At 40.2% G+C, this 23178-nt stretch overlaps 1 protein-coding gene across 1 annotated transcript in view; it reads right to left on the bottom strand.

The window, feature by feature from the left end:
- Positions 1–861: 861 nt before the first annotated feature.
- LOC143817752 (uncharacterized) overlaps positions 862–23178 on the bottom strand; it is a 46754-nt gene continuing 24437 nt past the window's right edge. The window contains exons 3-11 of the mRNA XM_077299251.1: positions 22357–22453; positions 19850–19951; positions 18921–19021; positions 10145–10240; positions 4479–4602; positions 4246–4347; positions 3320–3463; positions 1472–1596; positions 862–1214 (exon numbers count right to left, since the gene is read on the bottom strand). Of these exons, the coding sequence (XP_077155366.1) occupies positions 1034–1214; positions 1472–1596; positions 3320–3463; positions 4246–4347; positions 4479–4602; positions 10145–10240; positions 18921–19021; positions 19850–19951; positions 22357–22453 (1072 nt within the window). The 3' untranslated portion in view covers positions 862–1033. The remainder of the gene's footprint in view (positions 1215–1471; positions 1597–3319; positions 3464–4245; positions 4348–4478; positions 4603–10144; positions 10241–18920; positions 19022–19849; positions 19952–22356; positions 22454–23178) is intronic.

Here is a 23178-nt window from a genome sequence, read left to right as displayed (position 1 = left end):
GACTGTGCTCAGATCACGGGCCCAAGGGCTCATTCAGACATCTGTCTTTCTTGTACAAGTTCTATCTATTTTTATCACGGATATATCTCATCCCTTTGAAAGTTTATGGGCCTGGTCACATATCTGTGAATTTTGGCAGACCAAGTGGTCGGCACAAAATTGCAGAGTTATGTCGGATATTGATCAGAGTGTCAGATCAGAATAAGCAAAGTAAGTCTATGGGTCTTTGAAAAAATCATACAGCACTTGGATGCCATTCCTGCGCTGTCCGTTTTTCACTGACAGGTTAATAAGAGACACTGAGGAAATTTTTTTTTTTTTCTCTTCCAAGAAAAACTAATGTCAAAGAGATAATTTGCACATTTAATTTCACAGAGGAGCACGCATGGTTTTAAAGTCTCCTCACTCTGACATGTGAGAAAAACTAATGAAACTTGTAACAAACTCATATGAAACGCTGATAAAAAGATACTAACTAAAGTCATCTGAATGAGACCTAAGGCTGTTGTACGCACTTATGAACTAGGCATAAAGTAAAAAAAAACATCAGCATGCATAATTAGTACAAAAAATTAGACAATAAGTTCCTCTAGGGCGTATACTTCTGGAAATGAGACTGTAATTGTATAATAATCAAACAAGTCATGGGAATAATAAAAAAATAATGTTTCTATTTTCAAAACCTGGTCTTCAGCTTTTAGTTGTGCAGCGACGTGTGTGCTTGTTTGTGTGCATATATATATGCAGTCTCACAAAAGTTTGTAAACCCATCATCCAATTACATATTGTATTGATTTGCAAGGTGAAACTTATATATGTCATGACTCTGCTGACACAAACAGAAAATAATTAGGCAAATGTGAAAAAAGCAAACAACAAAATAGATTTATTTCTCAAGGTCGTCAGGTGAGTCGTTACAATACACAATATCTCTGTATCTGTACATAGTGCATTCAGTATCACTACATTAAATATAAAATAATTTATACATTCGGATCGTACATTCAGTTGCTTCATTCTGCTTTCGGGCGGACTAACAAGGGCAACACAAGAAATGCCTAAATTTACTGCTGCCCACCTTAATACCTTCGAAGAAACAAAGTTTGTTCCGGTGACGGTCCGTCTGCCTGTTGCGTATGTAATATAAAAGATCTTTTTTTTCTTTAGTGCTCAGGTTTCCTTTGATATTCAAGATGGCGTTAAGATGTTCCTCCCTTTTAAACAAAGTAATGAAAAGTCAATATAGTTACTGACTAAATGGATCAAGCAGTAATGTAGCAGCTTCCCCTTAAAGTTATGTCAGCTACTTACTTTCAAGAAACGACCTCAGGGCCTATATGTCTTAACAGACCACAAAGAAGAGGTCTGTCCTGATGCGGTAAACCCCCTTTAAGGGCTGCATTTGGGACCCCAAAAATGTAGTTAATAAAATAAAAAAGACATAAATACTGGGGTTTACAACATCACTCACCGTAAGTCCTGGTGCTTATCGATAAAGAAGACGGTGGTCGTGTGTAGTGATGTGTAGTCATTGGCAGTCAGCATCTCAGATATGAAATCTAGTGGATCACTAGGAAGGAGGTAATTGTCTGAAACCTTGATAATAAAAAAAGAATAATTTAGACAAAGTATTTTTGCATATTATTATTTTCAAGTCATCAACATTATCGATCACACACAGATGATGAAACGTAGAACAGGCCTCCAACCGTGAAAGATGCCCATATGCCTTATATAACTCGCCCTACTCCCTATACACATGAATGCTAAGCTTGGCAGAGTGCTCGTGTTCTTCATGGGGAGAGAAGAGTAAGTCACTGCCAGACTCCTCCGGCAGCAGATTATCTGCCTGCAGAAAAAGATCGGACGATTAGAGCTAAACTGCCTGATCCTCATCTTCCCTGAAATCATTTGTTGGTGGAGAGTTGGGAGGCGCCATACACATTTCTTGACTAAATTGGTGGTTTCAACCAACCTTCATCTCATACACTAAGGTTTACTATAAAAGCTATCCTATGCGGGTAAATGCTGCTGATTTCAAGTCATGTGATGTCACTTTCGGTGACATCATAATTAAGCTTCAATTAGGTAAGCTACCCTGACATCACATGCAAGTCTTAATTTGCTAAAGTGTCACAGAACTACATCTCAATTCCATTTTTTGGCTATTTAGATGGAAGCCCCCAATGGAGTGATCAGCAGGTAGCAGAACATGATGGCTTAGTCATTGAATGCCACCTTAGTCAGGTGACGTCAGAATTGTTGCATTTGTGGGGTTTTTTTTTTCCTGTTTTTTAGTGTTTTGTACCTGTTTATGTTCATCTGCTTTATTTAACATATTTTATTTTATACTGGCAGAGTTTAAAGAGATTGTCAATGACCTCCTTTTTTTTACTAAGGTCCTAAAATCTATCAGGCCCATGGTAGGTGCCTGTTCTACATAGTGGTCAACGACCACTCCTGCTGCTAAATCAGCTGCTCCACGTGAACAGAGCAGCTCTTCTTCTTCTGAGCTGCTCTGTCAATGGTGCATGACTGCCTACATCATGCTGATTGATAGCTGGCTCCCTGCAGGTAGTCCGTGGGGAGCCGGCTATCAATCAGCATGGCGTTGGCAGTCACTCCCCTTCAATAGAGCACAGTGGAAGAGAAGCCGCTACTCTGTTGACATGACATCAGCCGCTGAATCTCCATGAGGAGCGGTCTTTGACCCCCCTGTGCCGGCAGAGATGGGCAGCGGGCACAAGAAGCAGGTAGGTAGCAATCAGCCTGTTGTTCTTAAGCACACTGTAAACAAAAAATAGTCCCAGAAAAGCCCTTTAAGTTGCAAAATTTGTCTCAAAATTTACTTCAATCTCGACCCCTGGAGTGATTTTATTGATGCTAGATATTCCGGCACAGATTTTTAGATGACTTTTTACAGCATAAAATTACAAAATAAAAGTTAACGACAAAAAGAAAAATATTTTTTTACTTTTGTGTAAAATTCATTAACCGTGTGTGCCGTTTTGAAGAATTTGACAAAAAAAGAGCAGCAAATACCACAAGGCAAAAAGAAAAGTGCCATAACCATCCCCCATAAATGATGAATGGGGATCTCTGTGTTTTCATCAAGTAAGCTATTGCATTAAAATTTGCATTTGAAAATGAAGGATCCTAACGGGTATTTTTGCACATGGGGCAAATTCTGTGTCTGTCGCTGAGCAGTCCTGGTTGTTGTTTAGCTCACAGAGGATAATCCTGGTTGGATATGATATAAAATACCATCAAACATGAAAAGTAAGAACTTGACTTTTAAATTCACTGACATGGTACTTACCATATCTGTAAAAAAATCCAGCAGTTTTTTGCATCCATTAGAAAAAATTTCCCCCGAATTTTGATGGGATAATTTTTTGGAGCATTGTAAAAATGACTGAATGAACAGGACGACAAGCCGGTGGTGAATCAGTGTTACCATTTTCTGCAGAAACAAAAATATTAGGGTTACTAAAACACCCATTGCTTATGTAAAATCAATGCTCCTCCATTTAAGGGGTTGTCCCAACTGAACAAAGCCCCCTAAAATGCAAGCCACCCAAGTGTTCAGCTCATTCCTGGCAGGTAATGCAGCTGAAACCTCTAGGTATCGTCATCAGGAAAGAGGAAGCTGTGAAAGATTAAACGTTTTCCCTACAGTGGCCACTAAAACCCTGCTTTACTCTTCTCTACAACTTTATCCTTGACCTGTCTGGTGTGTTCCTTGGTTTTCATGATGCTGTTTGATTCCAGATATTCTCACACAAACCTCTGAGGTCTTCACAGAACAACTGTAGTTATACTGAGGGGTATGAGACTACAAAGGGCGAAAAAATCATATGCGGCATAATTTTCAGATTTATATTTTTAAAATAATTGCAATACCATGTATCATTTCCTTTACACTTCACAAATACTTGCTACTTTGTGTTGGTATATCACCTAAAATCCCAATAAAATACATTTTGTGGGTGTAACGTGCAAAAATGTGGAAAAGTTCATGGGGTATGAATACTTTTTCATGGCACTGTATTTATTTATCAAATTTTTTTATATCAGGGGGTACATATGCCTGCCTTTGGACTTTTGTTTCTGATCTTTTAGGACCCCACCAACAAATGCCGATCCTCAACAGAGATATTAATAATACATTTTCTAAGCCAGACACCCCCTTTAATCATGATCCCACATTATCAATACCAGTAATTAATAGCTTATTTTATTTACCTGGTCATTGTGAATGTCCTCCTTTATTAATGCACGTTGTAAACGCCTGAGCACATTCTCATATTCATTGCAGCTCTTCTTAAAGTAATTTTGGAAAGCTTCCTGAAGTGAGAAAAGGTATTTTCAAAATAAATGAAAACTTGGAATCTTTTATGTGCGACTGATTTGCCAATACATAGGCTTATAATTGTATATTACAAAAAAAAATCACCCTAATGTAATGAAAATATTACCTTCAATGATGGTTTCAAATTGCTGAGTACAAGGTCGATCCCTTTGTGCTCACATTGCCCAAGAAGTTTCTGAATTCTCTGTGCTTCCAAATCCTGCGCTGCACCCAAATTATTCATTGTATTTCTACATGGGAGAAAATATGTGGAACACAGATGTTATCATCTGAAGATATATCTATACCTGTCTTAGATAAGTAAGGGTTTTTTCGGGACCAAAATATTGATGACTTATACTTAGGGCAGGTGCAAACGACCATATTTTTAGTCCAAGTGCAATCCGACAGTACATGGGATTGCACTCAGACCAACGTTATTCTATGGATCTGTGCACATGCCTGAATTTAATCCGGATCGTTCTCGTCAATGCAAGTCAATGAATCCGTGGATTGCAGTCCGAATTCCGTGGACTGACAGAATGGAGAAGATGGAGAAATATATTTCTCCGCCTTCTCATCATCTGAGAGAATCGGATTCTACTTTGATCAGAATGTGATTTGCATAATTGACCTAAATCTCTCGGATAAGAGAATACACTCGTCTGCATCTGCCTTGAGAACTGGTCATCAATACAGGATTGTTAGGGGGCACCGCCGCAGATCAGCGGACTGAAGGTGCCCGAATGAAATGTGTGAAGCTCTGCCCAATAAACAATTAAATACATAACTGCTGTGGACCCTTTAGTTAACAGGTTAATGGTGGTGCCAAAGTGCTGGCAGGAACAATACCGCCTAATGTTAGATGCACCCAAAAGTCTCAGGATGGGGGTTTGAGGGGTTCTCCGATACTTCACAGTTGGAAGGCATGATTATCCATACTTGCACTTGCACAAAGTCCTGACCTTGAGTACCTCTTGGCATTAAATTAAATTTCAAATGTAAACCAAGCATTAGTGGCAAACCTTATTCACACCTACAGCTCTGGAAAAAATTAAGAGCCCACCACATCAAAACCCTGTCATGGGCAGCCCAATCTCCAGACCTGAACCCCATTGAAAACCTCTGGAATGTAATCAAGAGGATGATGGATAGTCACAAGCCATCAAACAAAGAAGAACCACTTACATTTTTGAACCAGAAGCAATGTGAAAGACTGGTGGAAAGCATGCCAAGACGCATGAAAGCTGTGATTAAAAATCATGGTTATTCCACAAAATATTGATTTCTGAACTCTTCCCTAGTTAAAACATTAGTATTGTTGTTTCTAAATGATTATGAACTTCTTTTCTTTGCATTATTTGAGGTCTGAAAGCACTGTTTTTTTTATTTTGACAATTTTTCTTTGACAGAAAAAAAATACAAAATTTATTGCTTGGAAATTTGGAGACGTTGTCAGAAGTTTATAGAATAAAAGAACAATTTACATTTTACTCAAAAATAAACCTATAAAGAGAAAAATCAGACAAACTGAACATTTTGCAGTGGTCTCTTAATTGTTTCCAGAGCTGTACATGGTAAAATAAACGCAAATCCTTTGCACCATCTTTCATACTAGTGGATAGTCTCCCTAGCACAGACTAATTCTAAGTAAATGGCGGTGGGTTTGGATTGACATAATCAATGTTTGCATTAGCTCCAACACAATTCATTTTGAATCTTATATCACTCTCTCACACATCCAAAATAGATCTTCTAAGTATCACATGAACTCCCCCATTCTCTCATATACTGACATTTTCCATCGTACATAAACAGTCATGGCCGAAAGTGTTGGCACCCTCGAAATTGTTCCAGAAAATGAAGTATTTCTCTCAGAAAATTATTACAATTACACTTGATTTGTTATATGTAGGTTTGTTTCCTTTGTGTGTATTGGAACAACACAAAAAATATTGAAAAAGGTCAAATTGGACTTAATTTCACACAAAACCTCCAAAATGAGCAGGATGAAATTGTTGGCCCTTTGTAGTAAAAAAATTGTGGGTAAACAGCTTTGCTTTAATTAATTTATTTTTTTAATCTCATTAATGTCTTATTTTTCATGTATGTTTTTAAATTGGCATAAATAAAGTGTTTAATTTTTTATATAGCTTTGTCATAAACACTTCTTGGTCTTTATGCCACATACTTGCCGCATGATCAGTATGGTTCTTTGTTTCAAGTATGTGTTGTTCATTCAAACTCACCTGTAGGGCAAGTAACAGGTGTGGGCAATATGAAAATCACACCTGAAACCAGACAAAAAGGGGAGAAGTTCACTCAATCTTTGCATTGTGTGTGTCACACTAAGCATGGAGAACAGAAAGAGGAGAGGAGAACTGTCTGAAGACTTGAGTAACCAAAATTGTTGAACAATATCAACAATCTCAAGGTTACAAGTCCAGAGATCTTGATGTTTCTTTGTCTACGGTGTGCAACATAATCAAAACATTTACAACCAATGGCACTGTAGCTAGTCTTCCTGAATGTGGAACGGACAGAGAAAAATGGATGAAAAGTTGCAATGCAGGATAGTCCGGATGGTGGATAAGCAGCCACAGTCAAGTTCCATAGAAATTGAAGCTGTCCTGCTCAGGGCGCATCAGTGTCAGCATGAACTATCCACAGGTGTATGAGATGAAATGCTATAGCAGGAGACCCAGGAGGACCCCACTGCTGACACAGACACATAAAAAAGCTAGACAGGGCAGCACGGTAGCTCAGTGGATAGCACTGCAGCCTTGCAGCGCTGGAGTCATGGGTTCAAAATCCCACCTTGGACAACATCTGCAAGGAGTTTGTATGTTCTCCCCGTGTTTGTGTGGGTTTCCTCCGGGTTCTCCGATTTCCTCTCACATTCCAAAGACATACTTATAGGGAATTTAGATTGTGAGCCCCATTGGGGACAGTGATGATAATGTGTGCAAAACTGTAAAGCGCTGCGGAATATGTTAGCGCTATATAAAAATAAAGAATATTATTATTATTATTAGACTGCAATTTGCCAAAATGCACATGAGTAAGCCAAAATTCATCTGGGAAAGCGTCTTGTGGACAGACCGAGATAAAGCACATCATTCTACTGTTTACTGAAAATGAAATGAGGCCTACAAAGTAAAGAACACAGTACCTACAGTCAAATATGGTGGAGGTTCAAAGATGTTTTGGGGTTGTTTTGCTGCCTTTGGCACTGAGTGCCTTGACTGTGTGCAAGGCATCAAGAAATCTGAAGATTACCAATAGATTTGGGGTTGCAATGTAGTGTCCAGTGTCAGAAAGCTGGGTTTGCGCCCTAAGTTATGGGTCTTCCAGCAGGATAATGACCCCAAACATACTACCAGAAGCACCTAGATATGGATGAAAACAAAGCGCTGGAGAGTTCTGAAGTGGCAAGCAATGAGTATGGATCTAAATCCTATTGAACACCTGTGGAGAGATCTTAAAATTGCTGTTGAGAGAAGACAATCTTCAAATATGAGAGACCTGGAGCAGTTTGCAGTTTCATTTTCTGGAACAAGTTCAAAGGTGTCAACACTTTCGGCCATGATTGTAGTTACATAGGTTGAAAAAGGTCTAAATCCATCTTGGTGACTTGTGATCGGATATACTAATGCTCTCTACATTGGCAGAATACTGTTCTCGTGCCAATGCCATAATAATTATCTGTTTTGTTAAATATAAAATATATCACCTATGATATTTTTAATTATTAAAACCAGTGATTGACACATATTCTTTTTGTACATTTTTTTACATTGTGTTTTCTGTAAATTATTATGGAGGTTGCCATCTTTAGTTTCTGTTAACAGTATTTAGATATATGCCTTACACTTACAGCAGCCACAACATGGGCCTCTGATATCAATATGATGGAGATGTTCACTGACTTTATTGGGAGTTTTGTGAGCATGCTCAGTGACCTGTGCAGAAGTCATTGTGCAGGGAAGGGGGAGGAAGCGAATTGTGACCATTACTTATCAAAAATATAAAAAAAAATGTCTAACATAAAAACTTGGTTTAATGACAATAGTAAATTTTTGTGATAAATTTATTTAAAAATAAATGATTTACAATACACCCAACTTTTCCTGGGTTGTAACTCATTCATTATAACTTTTCTACAGCAACTGTAGTTTTTTTTCAGTTCAATGCGATCAAATTAACACACAAGTGATAAATGGTTTAGATGAGACTAAAACGAGTTGCGAAGATCCGAATCCAAGTTTGATATCTACTGACTGTAAAGCGCGCCATACTAGATAGGTTATGAGAGTATGCATGTGCTTCCAATTGGGATGGACACCTCTGGTGGAGACTTACTTCCTTTGAGGACTAAAGGGTCATGTTTTTCCTTGTGGAGAGTGACAAGCCTGGCATGTCAGAGTGAGGAGACTTATAGGCCATGCATGCTCCTCTGGGAAATTAAATATGCAATTTGTCTCTTCAGAGAGGAAGAGTACTAGAACTCTAGCGCCACCTATTGGAAGCAGCGACCCTAAAAGTCAATATCAACTCTTTAACGAGCCTTGTCATATAATATTTTTCTTTCGCCATCTGCCATTAAACAGATAAACAGATTAGACGGTCCGTTGTTCATGCTAAACTAGTCAGGCTTGGCCGACATTAAAGGGGTTCACAGATTTAAAGCTGAAATACATATGTGGGTACATTGTCATCAGTGCCCCTACATATTCCCGTCTGGCCATACAGAAATGTGGATCTGGTGAATGAACCTTGGACTGTCATTGCCGTGCTTTGGAAACAGAAATATATTTATACAAATAGTTCATTTCTATTTATGATCCACTATATTCAGTAAGAAATGAACAATTGCACAATAATTTTATGTGATCACTGTTTATATCAAGATGTGGGGAAAGCAAAAACAAGAAATCTATATTACTCATTACTGTCTTTTACTACTGTATTATTATTATTATTATTATAGAAAATTATTAGATATTAAATTAATTGATCTATAGAAATACAATGCTCAGCATAAAGGAGTACACCCCCTTTGAAAAGTATGATATTAATCAATATCTTGCTGAGCACAAAAGCAATTTCTAAAATGTTGAAAGGACTGAGTGTGAGTGACATGGAACCTTTTTTTTTAACCCATAACATAAAACTAAGGTTAATAATGTAGGGTAACTTTCATTACAAAATCTTCAATTTTACTCAAGGGAGTTGATGCAAAAATGAGTACACCCCTCATCAAAACTACTACAAGTAGTATTTTGTGTGATCTCCATGATTTTTAAGGACAGCACCAAGTCTTCTAGGCCTGGAAGGAACAAGTTGCCGACATATTGTAACATTTATCTTTTTCCATTCTTCAAGAATAACAACTTTTAGAGCCTGGATGATAGATGGAGAGTGATGACAACTTGTCTCTTCAGAATTCCCCAGAGGTGTCTGATTGGGGTCAGATCGGCAGACACTTGGCCACTGAGTCACTTCTTTAGAAATGCAACAGACGTGTTTTGTATCATTGTCATGTTGGAAAAGTGCACGTCTAAAGGGGGCACGGACTTGGCGGCATCTTCTCTGTCACTATAGAGCTGCCAACAGTCCGTGCCCTTGGTACACGTGCAATTTTTCAACATGACATTGACACAACAAACACATCCGATGCATTTCTGAAGAGGAACAGCTCTGCACTGTATATTAGATAGAAAAATCAATAGGTTACAGATAGACAGAATAACCCCCAAAATTCAGAAACCTCTTGAAGAATATGGTAATTACCGTAAAATGATGCAATTCTTAACTATTCGGATCCCAACGCAGATCCCATTCTCAGAGGACGGTCCACCCAGTTTCTCTATAAGAAATGTTTTATACCTAAATTTGAAAAAAAAATATGCATATTAGTCCAATCTGGGCTCACGCAGGGATTTCCCGCCATTTTCACTGCACGCACACGTCACAACTTTTTGGTTGTTTTATATCTATGCTCTTGGAGTGTTTGTGTGGCGTTTGTTTGATCCTAAATAAGAAAAAGCAAAACAAGAAAATGCAAACAGTGAAATAATAATGTAAAGCCTTTTTTACTGTATGTAGAACTGCACTTTCAGTATTCAATATAACAAGGACATAATTCTCCTGCCACTAACACATGTAAGCCACCGTCAGACACTTGTGGCTGTTGTGCAGTTTCATAAACAGTGCCATCCTTGTCCACAGGCTGTGTCTGGTACTCCAGTTCATCCTTTTAGCTTTAAAGGGAACCTGTCACCCCTCAGGGCCTATTAAAGTAAAAGAGCCACCTTCAGCAGCACTAAGGCTGCATTCTGTGAAGGTGGCTCTTATGTTTATTATCCCTAGGAACGCTGAAATAATGAGTTTTATAAATTTCCCGCCATACCTCTATCGAGTCAGGGAGGTATGTGTTCTCCCCCTGACTCAACCACCTCGCAGCCGTCCATAATCCCCCTCTGGCCTCCGGGCGCTGCCTCCTCTCTTTCTCGTTACATCACTGGCGCCTGCGCTCTGCAATCTCGCAGGCACCAGATTCCCAGTCCCGCAGTGTGAATACATCATAACACACTGCCGGGCAGGATCTGGGGCCTCCGCTACACGCAGGCGGGATATCCTTACATCACCTTATGTAAGTTCCCTGGCACGGTGCATGCCCGAGAACTGATTGCAGTGCAGGCGCCGGTGACGTCACGAGAAAGAGAGGAGGCAGCGCCCAGAGGCCAGAGGGGGATGATGGACGGCTGTGAGGTGGTTGAGTCAAGGGGGAGAAAACATACCTATGGTGATATGGAGGGAAATTTATAAAACTCATTATTTCAGCATTCCTAGGGATAATAAACATAAGAGCGACCTTCACAGAATGCAGTCTTAGTGCTGCTGAAGGTGGCTCTTTTAGTTTAATAGGCCTGGGGGGTGACAGGTTCCCTTTAAAGCTCCAGGGCCCAACACACATCTATAACAATGATGACACCTTATGATGGGGTAGACGGGCTTATGGGTTTTCTCAGAAATCAGGATCCATTAAGGATTATACTTTTGTACCCCATATAAGCTCCACACCATAGCTTATTTAATGGGGTTGTCAATCTTTATGTTTTCCAGATCACATAGGTATTTTGTCTGAGAAAAAAGAATCACTTTACTCGCCCCTATTGCCCCTGTGTTGCCTTCCTGGGCATCCCCTTGGTCTTTGTTTATTGGGCTACAGAAAGGAAGTCCTGTCTACGGTACAGCACTTGACTGTAGAGAATTGCTGTAGATGTCTCCCGCAGCACTGCTAATGTGCTCAGTGATTGTCTGCAGTAGTCATGTTCTGTAGACATGATGTCAGCGCTGCAGCCAATTCAGCAAAGTTAGATCCAGAAATATTTGGACAGTGGCTGAATCTGCATGATTCAGGCTTTGCATGTCACTATTTATTTTTAGTTTTGAAACAACTGAGATGCAATTTAAGTGGAGACTCTCAAGTTTAATGTAAGGAATTGAACAAAAATATCATGAGAAACAGGAATTGCAACCATTTTTCTAAAAAGCCTCCTCATTTCAGGGGCTCAAAAGTACGGTAATTGGACACATTTATTTTACCATAAATAAAATGTTCATTTTTAATAATTTGCAGAGATCATCTACCATTGTTGTCTTCTGTGGACGTCCATGCCTTTTGAGTTCCCAGGCTTACTAGGGCTCTTTTTTTTCCACAATGAACCAAACTATTGATTTGGTCACTCCTAATATTTCTGCTATCTCTGTGATGGATTTCTTCTTTTTTTTCAGCCTAATGAAGATCTGTTTCTCTTCCATTGAGAGCTATTTTGGCCGCATGATGTATGTTCACAGCAACAGTTTCCAAATACAAATACCACACCTGGAATTAGTTCCAGATCTATTACCTGCATAATTGATGATGAATTAACGAGGGAAACGCCCATGTAGCCCATTAAAGAGCTTTTGAGATAATTCTACAATTACTTTTGGTCTCATTAAAAAGTGGCAGCTACATACTAAAGAGCTGTAATTCCTAAACCCTTACTCCAATAAGCATGTGAATCTCCTCAAATTAAAGCTGAGAGTCGGCACTTTAAGCCCATATTGATTATATAACAGTATCTTGAATATGTTTGGGTAAATTGGTAAGCAGCTAAACTGCCAAAACGTGTGTGACTACTAGTGATGAGCGAGTATACTCGTTACCAAGAAAGCAAACATTCTGCCGGGGTATGTAAAATTTTGAGCACAACTGTATATATATACATATATATATATCTATATAAAAATATATAGTACAGACCAAAAGTTTGGACACACCTTCTCATTTAAAGATTTTTCTGTATTTTCATGACTATGAAAATTGTACATTCACACTGAAGGCATCAAAACTATGAATTAACCCATGTGGAATTATATACTTAACAAAAAAGTGTGAAACAACTGAAATTATGTCTTGTATTCTAGGTTCTTCAAAGTAGCCACCTTTTCCTTTGATGACTGCTTTGCACACTCTTGGCATTCTCTTGATGAGCTTCAAGAGGTAGTCACCAGGAATGGTTTTCACTTCACAGGTGTGCCCTGTCAGGTTTAATAAGTGGGATTTCTTGCCTTATAAATGGAGTTGGGACCATCAGTTGTGTTGAGAAGAAGTCTGGTGGATACACAGCTGATAGTCCTACTGAATAGACTGTTAGAATTTGTATTATGGCAAGAAAAAAGCAGCTAAGTAAAGAAAAACAAGTGGTCATCATTACTTTAAGAAATGAAGGTCAGTCAGTCTGAAAAATTGGGAAAACTTTGAAAGTGTCCCCAAGTGCAGTTGCAAAAACCATCAAGCGCTACAAAGAAACTGGCTCACATGAGGACCTCCCCAGGAAAGGAAGACCAAGAGTCACCTCTGCTTCTGAGGATAAGCTTATCTGAGTCACCAGCCTCAGAAATCGCAGGTTAACAGCAGCTCAGATTAGAGACCAGGTCAATGCCACACAGAGTTCTAGCAGCAGACACATCTCTACAACAACTGTTAAGAGGAGACTTTGTGCAGCAGGCCTTCATGGTAAAATAGCTGCTAGGAAACCACTGCTAAGGACAGGCAACAAGCAGAAGAGACTTGTTTGGGGTAAAGAACACAAGGAATGGACATTAGACCAGTGGAAATCTGTGCTTTGGTCTGATGAGTCCAAATTGGAGATCTTTGGTTCCAACCACCGTGTCTTTGTGCGACGCAGAAAAGGTGAACGGATGGACTCTACATGCCTGGTTCCCACTGTGAAGCATGGAGGAGGAAGTGTGATGGTGTGGGGGTGCTTTGCTGGTGACACTGTTGGGGATTTATTCAAAACTGAAGGCATACTGAAGCAGCATGGCTACCACAGCATCTTGCAGCGGCATGCTATTCCATCTGGTTTGCGTTTAGTTGGAACATCATTTTTTTTCAACAGGACAATGACCCCAAACACACCTCCAGGCTGGGTAAGGGCTATTTGACCAAGAAGGAGAGTGATGGGGTGCTACGCCAGATGACCTGGCATCCACAGTCACCAGTCCTGAACCCAATCGAGATGGTTTGGGGTGAGCTGGACTGCAGAGTGAAGGCAAAAGGGCCAACAAGTGCTAAGCATCTCTGGAAACTCCTTCTAGATTGTTGGAAGACCATTTCCGGTGACTACCTCTTGAAGCTCATCAAGAGAATGCCAAGAGTGTGTAAAGCAGTCATCAAAGCAAAAGGTGGCTACTTTGAAGAACCTAGAATATAAGACATATATAAGTCTTATAAGTATATAATTCCACATGTGTTAATTCATAGTTTTGATGCCTTCAGTGTGAATGTACAATTTTCATAGTCATGAAAATACAGAAAAATCTTTAAATGAGAAGATGTGTCCAAACTTTTGGTCTGTACTGTATATATATATATATATATATATATATATATATATATATATATATATACACATATATATATATATATATACACACACACATGTATATACTTATGAAACCTAAATGTATATGCGGACAGTAGGTCCAGAAATACTTGGATAGTGACTAGTGATGAGCGGGTATACTCGTTGCTCGGGTTTTCCCGAGCACGCTCGGGTGATCTACGAGGATTTGTGACTGCTTGGAGATTTCATTTTCGTCGCCTCAGCTGAATGATTTAATCTGCTACACAGCTTGAATACATGTGGGGATTCCCTAGCAACTAAGCAACCCCCACATGTACTCAGGCTGGCTAGCAGCCGTAAATCATGCAGCTGTGTCAACAAAAACTAAATCTCCAAGCAGTCGCAAATACTCGGAGACCACCCGAGCGTGCTCGGGAAAACCCGAGCAACGAGTATACTCGCTCATCACTAGTCACTATCCAAGTATTTCTGGACCTACTGTCCGCATATACATTTAGGTTTCATAAGTATATACATGTACACTCACCGGCCACTTTATTAGGTACACCATGCTAGTAACGGGTTGGACCCCCTCTTGCCTTCAGAACTGCCTCAATTCTTCGTGGCATAGATTCAACAAGGTGCTGGAAGCATTCCTCAGAGATTTTGGTCCATATTGACATGATGGCATCACACAGTTGCCGCAGATTTGTCGGCTGCACATCCCAAAGATGCTCCATACAAGGCAGGATGGATCCATGCTTTCATGTTGTTTACGCCAAATTCTGACCCTACCATCCGAATGTCGCAGCAGAAATCGAGACTCATCAGACCAAGCAACGTTTTTCCAATCTTCTACTGTCCAATTTCGATGAGCTTGTACAAATTGTAGCCTCAGTTTCCTGTTCTTAGCTGAAAGGAGTGGTACCCGGTGTGGTCTTCTGCTGCTGTAGCCCATCTGTCTCAAAGTTCGACGCAGTGTGCGTTCAGAGATGCTCTTAGGCCTACCTTGGTTGTAACGGGTGGCGATTTGAGTCACTGTTGCCTTTCTATCAGCTCGAACCAGTCTGCCCATTCTCCTCTGACCTCTGGCATCAACAAGGCATTTCCGCCCACAGAACTGCCGCTCACTGGATTTTTTTTCTTTTTCGGACCATTCTCTGTAAACCCTAGAGATGGTTGTGCGTGAAAATCCCAGTAGATCAGCAGTTTCTGAAATACTCAGACCAGCCCTTCTGGCACCAACAACCATGCCACGTTCAAAGGCACTCAAATCACCTTTCTTCCCCATACTAATGCTCGGTTTGAACTGCAGGAGATTGTCTTGACCATGTCTACATGCCTAAATGCACTGAGTTGCCGCCATGTGATTGGCTGATTAGAAATTAAGTGTTAACAAGAAGTTGGACAGGTGTACCTAATAAAGTGGCCAGTGAGTGTATATATATATATATATATATATATATATATATATATATATATATATACAGTTGTGCTCAAAAGTTTACATACCCCGGCAGAATTTTTGCTTTCTTGGCCTTTTTTCAGAAAATATGAATGATAACACCAAAACTTTTTCTTCTCCACTCATGGTTAGTGGTTGGGTAAAGCCATTTATTGTCAAACTACTGTGTTTTCCTTTTTTAAATCGTAATGACAACCCAAAACATCCAAATGACCCTGATCAAAAATTCACATACCCCATTTCTTAATACTGTGTATTGCCCCCTCTAGCATCAATGACAGCTTGAAGTCTTTTGTAGTAGTTGTGGATGAGGTTCTTTATTTTCTCAGATGGTTACGTTGCCCACTCTTTGTAACAGGCTGGGTGGTGGAACCACTGTGCCAAAGCCCAAGGAAGACCTGGAGGGGCGTGACTAGGAACCTCACCCAATCTGACCACGGACACGCAGCAGCTAACGACACCGAAGTCCGTGGAGAGACAAGGGAGGTGATCCAGGTGCTACTCCAGGACTGACCTTGGGTAGATGGCGGCTGACCCCTAGGAACGGATAGCTGGAATGACACGGGGAATGTCCATCAGATGCAGGCAGAGTAGATGACAGGAACTGCAGGTGCAAACAGGACAGTCTGACGGAGAGATGAGCGCTGGCGGGTGCAGCTAGCTCGGCTGCCGTTGAGGTGAGCACTGGCGGGTGCAGCAGACTCGGCTACCATTGAAGGAAGCACTGGCAGGTGCAGCAGACTCGACTACCGTTGAAGGAAGCACTGGTGGGTACAGCGGACTCGGCTACCATTGAAGGAAGCACTGATGGGTACAGAAGGCTGAGATGCAAGTACTCACAACTCACAACATTGCACAGGCACATACATGTTGGAGGAGGCAGTTTAAATAGTAAGTGACCTCCAGCTATTGGCTGGGGACACTTTAGAAGAACGCGTGCGGCCCCTTTAAGAAAGAGGAAGTATGCGCATGCGACCTAAGCACAGTGCCTCGACAATTGCTAGGAGTGAACACACCTCAGGCAGCAGTAGACCCGGAAGGAGCAGGATGGGAGCTTCGGCGGTGAGTACGTTGGAGGCTCTGCAGGGAGAGAGGGACTGCAGGCAGAGATGTGGGTGCTACACTCTTCTTAGCAAAAAGCTCCTGCACGCTTGAGATCTCCCCAGAGTGGCTCAATGATATTGAGGTCAGGATACTGAGATGGCCACTCCAGAACCGTCACTTTGCTCTGCTAGAGCCAATGACAGGTTGACTTGGCCTTGTGTTTTGGATTGTTATCATGTTGGAACGTCCAAATACGTCCGATGCGCTGTTTCTGGGCTGATGAGTGCAAATTTGCCTCCAGTATTTGCTGATAACAGGCTGCATTAATCTTTCCTTCAACTTTGACCAAGTTTCCTTTCTTTGTAGTTAACACATCCCCAAAACATCAGCAATCTACATCCATGCTTTACAGTAGGAATAGTGTTCCTTTCATCATAGGGCTTGTTGACCTCTCTCCAAATGTATGGTTTATGGTTGTGGAAAAAAATTTAAATTTTGGTCTCATCACTCCAAATTAGCTTGTTCCAGAAGTTTTGAGGCTTGTCTCTGTGCTGTTTTGCTTATTGTAGGCGAGATACTTTGTGACATTTGCACAGTAATGACTTTCTTCTGGCGAGTCGACCAAGCAGCCCATTTTTCTTCAAGTGCCTCCTTATTGTGCATCTTGAAACAGCCATACCGCTAGTTTTCAGAGAGTCCTGTATTTCAGCTGATGTTATTTGTGGGTTTTTCTTTCCATTCCGAACAATTTTCCTGGCAGTTGTGGATGATATTTTTGGTAGTCTACCTGACCATAGTTTTGTTTATACAGATCACCTGATTTTCCATTTGTTAATCACAGTTTGAACACTGCTGACTGGCATTATCAATTCTTTGGATATGTTTTTGTATCACTTTCCTGTTTTATACAGTTCAACTTTTCCCATCGATTCGTTGACAATTCTTTTGCTTTCCCCATGACTCACAATGCAGAAACGTCAGTGGCTGGATGAAAGATGCAAGAGTCTGTCTGGATCCCAGAAACTCACTCAGTTTTTATGCATACACACTGATTACAAGCAAACATGTCACAGGTGAGAATGTTACCTTTAGCAGCCATCCAAACCCATTTGTGTCAACTTCTGTGCATGTTATCAGGCCTAATCGTGAGTAGAGAAAAAGTTTTGGTGTTATCATTCATATTCTCTGAAAAAAGACCAAGAAAGCATAAATTCTGCCCAAGTATGTAAACATTTGAGCACAACTGTATACACAGTTTATCAGTTATATCGTGACCCTTTCTGTTTGCATTTAGAATACATATTAGTCATTTGAGTGCAAAAAAACACAAATGTCAAGACATACAGAGATAAAGATGTATTTGAAATGAGAGTAAAATGCAAAAATGACTTGGAAACAATTATATTTAGCTAATGAAGATCTAAAAAAAAGGATGTGCAATGAAACCACACAGTATTCGTGCCTACACTGTCAACGGACCATGTACATGTGCACAGAAGGGACTTTCATAAGATGATTTCAAGACTTGAAATTTGCAGACTGTACAAGTATCACAGGCAGCTGAATATATTAGATTCACATTTACTAGACTTGATAAAACCCATTCGTAGCCAAAGCATAGACTCAGTTGTGTAAGGGGTAGTAATTGGGTTCCCACAGAAGTGCATCCATGTTCCTTCATACAGAGGCATGTGAAGATTAATTGCGGCATGCTCCATCAGATGGCATGTGCCAGGAATATTCTCCCCTGAAAACATTGATTCTAGAGGAAAATATCCACATCCGTAAAAGTCTAAAACTTTATAATATCACATGTTTTATCCCGAACAGTAAAATGCCATTAAAAAAAATGTAAAATGCCAGAATTGCTGATTTTAATTTTTTTAAAGTAGTAAAATTCAAAAAGACTTGTATAAATTTAGCATTGTCATAATCACACTGAGCCGCAAAATAAAGTTCACTTTTTACTTTTATTACCCAGTGGAAGCCGTGAAACAAACCTCAAAATTACTGATGGTTAATACTGATGAAATTCACGTCCAAACCTCTGATTAATGAAGGTCTGTGTTCTGACATACGAGAAAAATGTTGGACATCTGAATGAAGAGTAAAAGATATTATAACAAAGGGGCTAAGTGCCTTATAAACAGATTATTACCTGGTCACAAAATGCAAAAACTCCTCCCAAACCAAGGACTGTAGCCTAGATACTAAGGTATCCCCAAGGTCTTCAACTGCCTTGCATATCCTGGTTCCTTCCTAAATTTGAAGGCAAGACAGGGTTGAGGTTAGTGTGTGGCTTAAGTTTTACACATTTCCTATTTTAAAATCCATTGCTTGTGTGGGACATGGGAACGTCTTCTGTTGTTTCTGACTACCTCGTTTACTTGCAAATCATTTAGGGAAGCAAAAACAGATAATTTCCCTTCAAAAAGTTCCCTAAAAAAATGTTTAAATGTTTTCAGCTAGCATTATTGTGAAGAAGTTGAGGTTTGGAGACACTACATATATAAATTAGGAAATGTCATAATGATCATTATGTACCGTAATATGTGCACAGTTATCATCTAGGTTATCCCCTTTTATTAGTAGGAGACCATTTTGCAGGGATGAAAAGAGCAAGTGCCTAGGGCGGCAAGAAGGGAATGGCGGAATATTACAGAGAAATTAAAGAGGTTGTCTGAGCATCTAATATTTATGATCTTTAATTAGGACAGGTCATCAATATCAGATCTGTGAAAGATCCAACATGAATTTGGAGGCCCCCAAAGACATCCCCATACTTTTCAGATGTTTGCACGGCCCGGCCAAAATCGTCAGGTTCATCAAATATTCATCTAATGGGTATGCACTGTATCGCCAAGAGATTTAACATGCATTTTGTATCATTCCCTCCTTTAATAGCGAAAATTAAATCTTTAATATCATAACTTACAATTCTCCCGAAATACTTGAGAGATTTCCAGTAAAAGAGCAGAGCTCCATCCTCGGGTGGCAATAACCACACATACAGCCAGGCCCAAAAATAATTGGTTTTATGCAATGGCAAATATGTAGAAGGAGTAAAATACCTAGCACAAATGTTACCTGTAAGACATCAGTGAAATAATACCGAATTTCACCACCTGGATACGAATTCCACACAATTTCACTCTGAAGAATTTCAACTAATGTTCTATACATTGCTTCCTGCAACGGAAAGATGATGGGTTTCATCATTGCACTGAAAATAATAATACACTACTTTATTATTACTATATACTATCCATAAAATTAAAGGTCTGAATGTTATCGGTCACAGTGCCACTCTTGACTATAGGTTGAGTTTGGAATTGCAGTTGAGCCCAATTCGTGTCAATGCAGCAATACCAATTCAGGCTAATATGACTTGCAGCGCACTCGAAAATTCATGGTCCCTCTTGAATACATTTCCGGTGCAGAGTCCCAGCACTCAGGACTCGGAATCCTTTTTGGACAAACACCCATTCGTAAAAAAGAAAAAGGCGACAGCCTCCGGCCAAGAGTTGGGACCTCTAAGACTTTATCAATGGACCATACCCATCTTTGTTATTTGTGGCATATTGGCAGGTCATGCCATAAATGTAGAGTTGATATACTTCCCATCACTTAGAGCCTCATGTACCCCAAGAACAAGGCTTGGTTGCCTACCGCTGTCAGAGGAGAGGTGACCGTGTCTCTCTTCATTCATTTCTGTGGTAGCCCCAACAATTTTCTGGGCTGCCATAGAAATGAATGGAGAGTGCCACTCCTGACAGCGTATGAGGGTCTCAGCGGTGAGACCTAAACAATTAGGACAATTATTAGTGTATTCTATTGATATGCCACCATATGAACCAGATGTGACATCCCCTTTAATTCAGCATAATTAATATGTAATATTTCAATCCCCGTGTGGGTGAAAACATGACATGTCGACATATCGCTCCAGAACCTTAATGCAAAACTTGCAATAGTGCCCCCCATCTTAGTAAAGGCACCTCATGTTTTGGGGCCCAGGTGCTCTGCTCCCTCTATACTTACGCCCAATGCGTGCTGATTATTCTGGATTAATAAAGTGTTATTTCAGATCACTCAGTACGTGGAGCACTGCTGATACCCGTCACTCTGCATGTGGAAAGCTGCCATACCAATAACAGTTACAAAAGTGGCACAAAAAAATAAACCTTCTATTCTAATCCTAGACAACCCTTCTGACTGTGTTCAGTGTTCGGGGAGAGGACAGGGCAGGCCCCTTGGTCTGCAATGCTTCCTTCTTGTGGGAGTTGTGTACTGTCAATTTTATTAGCAGCTTTGATAACAGAATCAGTGTCCGGCCCAGTTTGGTGTATGAGAAGTCATTTATCCAGTTCTGATATTATGGTAGTAGTCAGTAAATTATTGGGGCTGTTCATCAAAGTTTTTTCTCCAGAATACTGTCATAAAATGCTTTGAAGAGTTTTGTAAAAATTTTGCAAGTTATGCCGTTTTCACGCCAATTTGAATTGGTTCTGCCAAAATGGATGAAGTTGGAGAGGAGCCGGGGCTGAACCCATCACCTTCACCAAAAGTGCTACTGGAATAGTATTTCTGCAAAGTTGTAATTCAACATGTCTGCTTCTTCTCTCTTCTGACATCATCTATTAAGGAAGAGTTGGGAAGACCCCATTCACCTTAGATAGCTGACTGCTCATGTCCAATATGGGGGATCTGTGGACTTAAATCTAATGTGTATGTGGGCGTATACTACTTTATTGCTCATTAGCTTGCTAAATGCAATAAATGCAAAGTTATGCAACTTTCTAAATAGTCTTTACGAATCCTCAACCGTTTTGCCGTAGTTCTTTATGTAGCTGAGTGATTTGGATAATTATTATTATTATTATTATTTATATAGCACCATTGATTCCATGGTGCTGTACATGAGAAAGGGGTTACATACAAATTACAGATATCACTTACAGTAAGCAAACTAACAATGACAGACTGATACAGAGGGGCGAGGACCCTGCCCTTGCGGGCTTACATTCTACAGGATTGTGGGGAATAATCTTTACAAATCCATCAGAGACCCAACTCCTGTTTTTCTCTCTTACTCTCTGTCCTTTCACTCAGTGTTACAGATCACAGCAGAAGGGAGGGAGTTGTAAAAAGATCTGAAATGGACAGGGGAAAAAGTATGTAAAGTCTTATGGCGAGCAAAGAAAATAGACTCAGGCTGCAATCAAGGAGAGGACATAAAGAGAAAATAGGTGCAGGATGGAAGCTGTACTGATAGATGATGTAAGTGAAAACAGCAGCACCCTGCATACATTAACCTCACATCCAGCCTATATTACAGATGAGGGACACTTCTACCAGAGAACAGTGTGAAATACCGATCAGGCTGTAAACTTTATATTGGGAGGTCTGGAAATGAATGAAAAAATGTAGTTGTCAGCCTGAAACTTAGAGCAATTTGATTAAGTAAAAATGTCCACTAATAGATGTAAAAATCATTTGTTTTCCATGCCAAAGGTGTCCATAGTCTTTAAGAGTCTCTTGTAACAAATATCCCACCCATCAAAGTGCGAGAACGTAAGGCTAAATTAACTTACACGTCCAGTAGAAGCTATCTTGTCCCCACTTTTGAAGAACCAGTTTCCAAGCAGCATATGATCAAAATCTTCTGATTCAACCCGGCACTTGCACAGCCTGTATGTGGATGCAGGCATTATTACATCATATATAAAACAGCAATACAAAGTATTCCATTTTTCTTATATAGTCTACAGCAGGGGTGTCAAACTGCATTCCTCGAGGGCTTCAAACCATGAGTGTTTTCAAGATTTCCTTAGCATTCCACAAGGTGCTGGAATCATTCTGTGCAGGTGATTAAATTATCACCTGTGCAATACAAGGAAATCCTGAAAACATGACCTGTTGGCGGCCCTCGAGGAATGCAGTTTGACACCTCTGGTCTACAGGCATAGTATGGAGCTATTGTCACTCATACTCATAGAGGGAGCTCAGGGCATTAGCACCCAAAAAATCCAGGTAGGTGGCTGGGGTCCGCTGAGCCTGCTGTGAGGCCGACTCTGACCCACATTTATATTAGCGACATCTGCTATAGATAGATAGATAGATAGATAGTTGATGAGATCACTGCATGCTCCTCAGAGAGAGGTTGGACATGGTGGGAATGTCCCCTCCGGTCTATCTGCAAGGGAGCTTATGATATACATGTGCTGCGTGTGGCACCCCGTGAAAAGGGGCGCATAGGTTGAACCCCATACTGGTGGCAGCAGTCAGCAAAAAAAAAAAGTAATTAATTTGTGAGTCTGTGGCAGACATAAGCAGCTTTATATCAGAAAAACAGCGCTCTGGCTGTGATCAAGGTACAACAAGAAGTTAACAAGAAAGTAAGACTAACATGGAAA

The sequence above is a fragment of the Ranitomeya variabilis genome, chromosome 1 (assembly GCF_051348905.1).
Source record: "Ranitomeya variabilis isolate aRanVar5 chromosome 1, aRanVar5.hap1, whole genome shotgun sequence".
NCBI lineage: Eukaryota > Metazoa > Chordata > Amphibia > Anura > Dendrobatidae > Ranitomeya > Ranitomeya variabilis.
The sequence above is the reverse complement of the archived record's forward strand: the minus strand, read 5'-3'. Positions and strand labels throughout refer to the sequence as shown.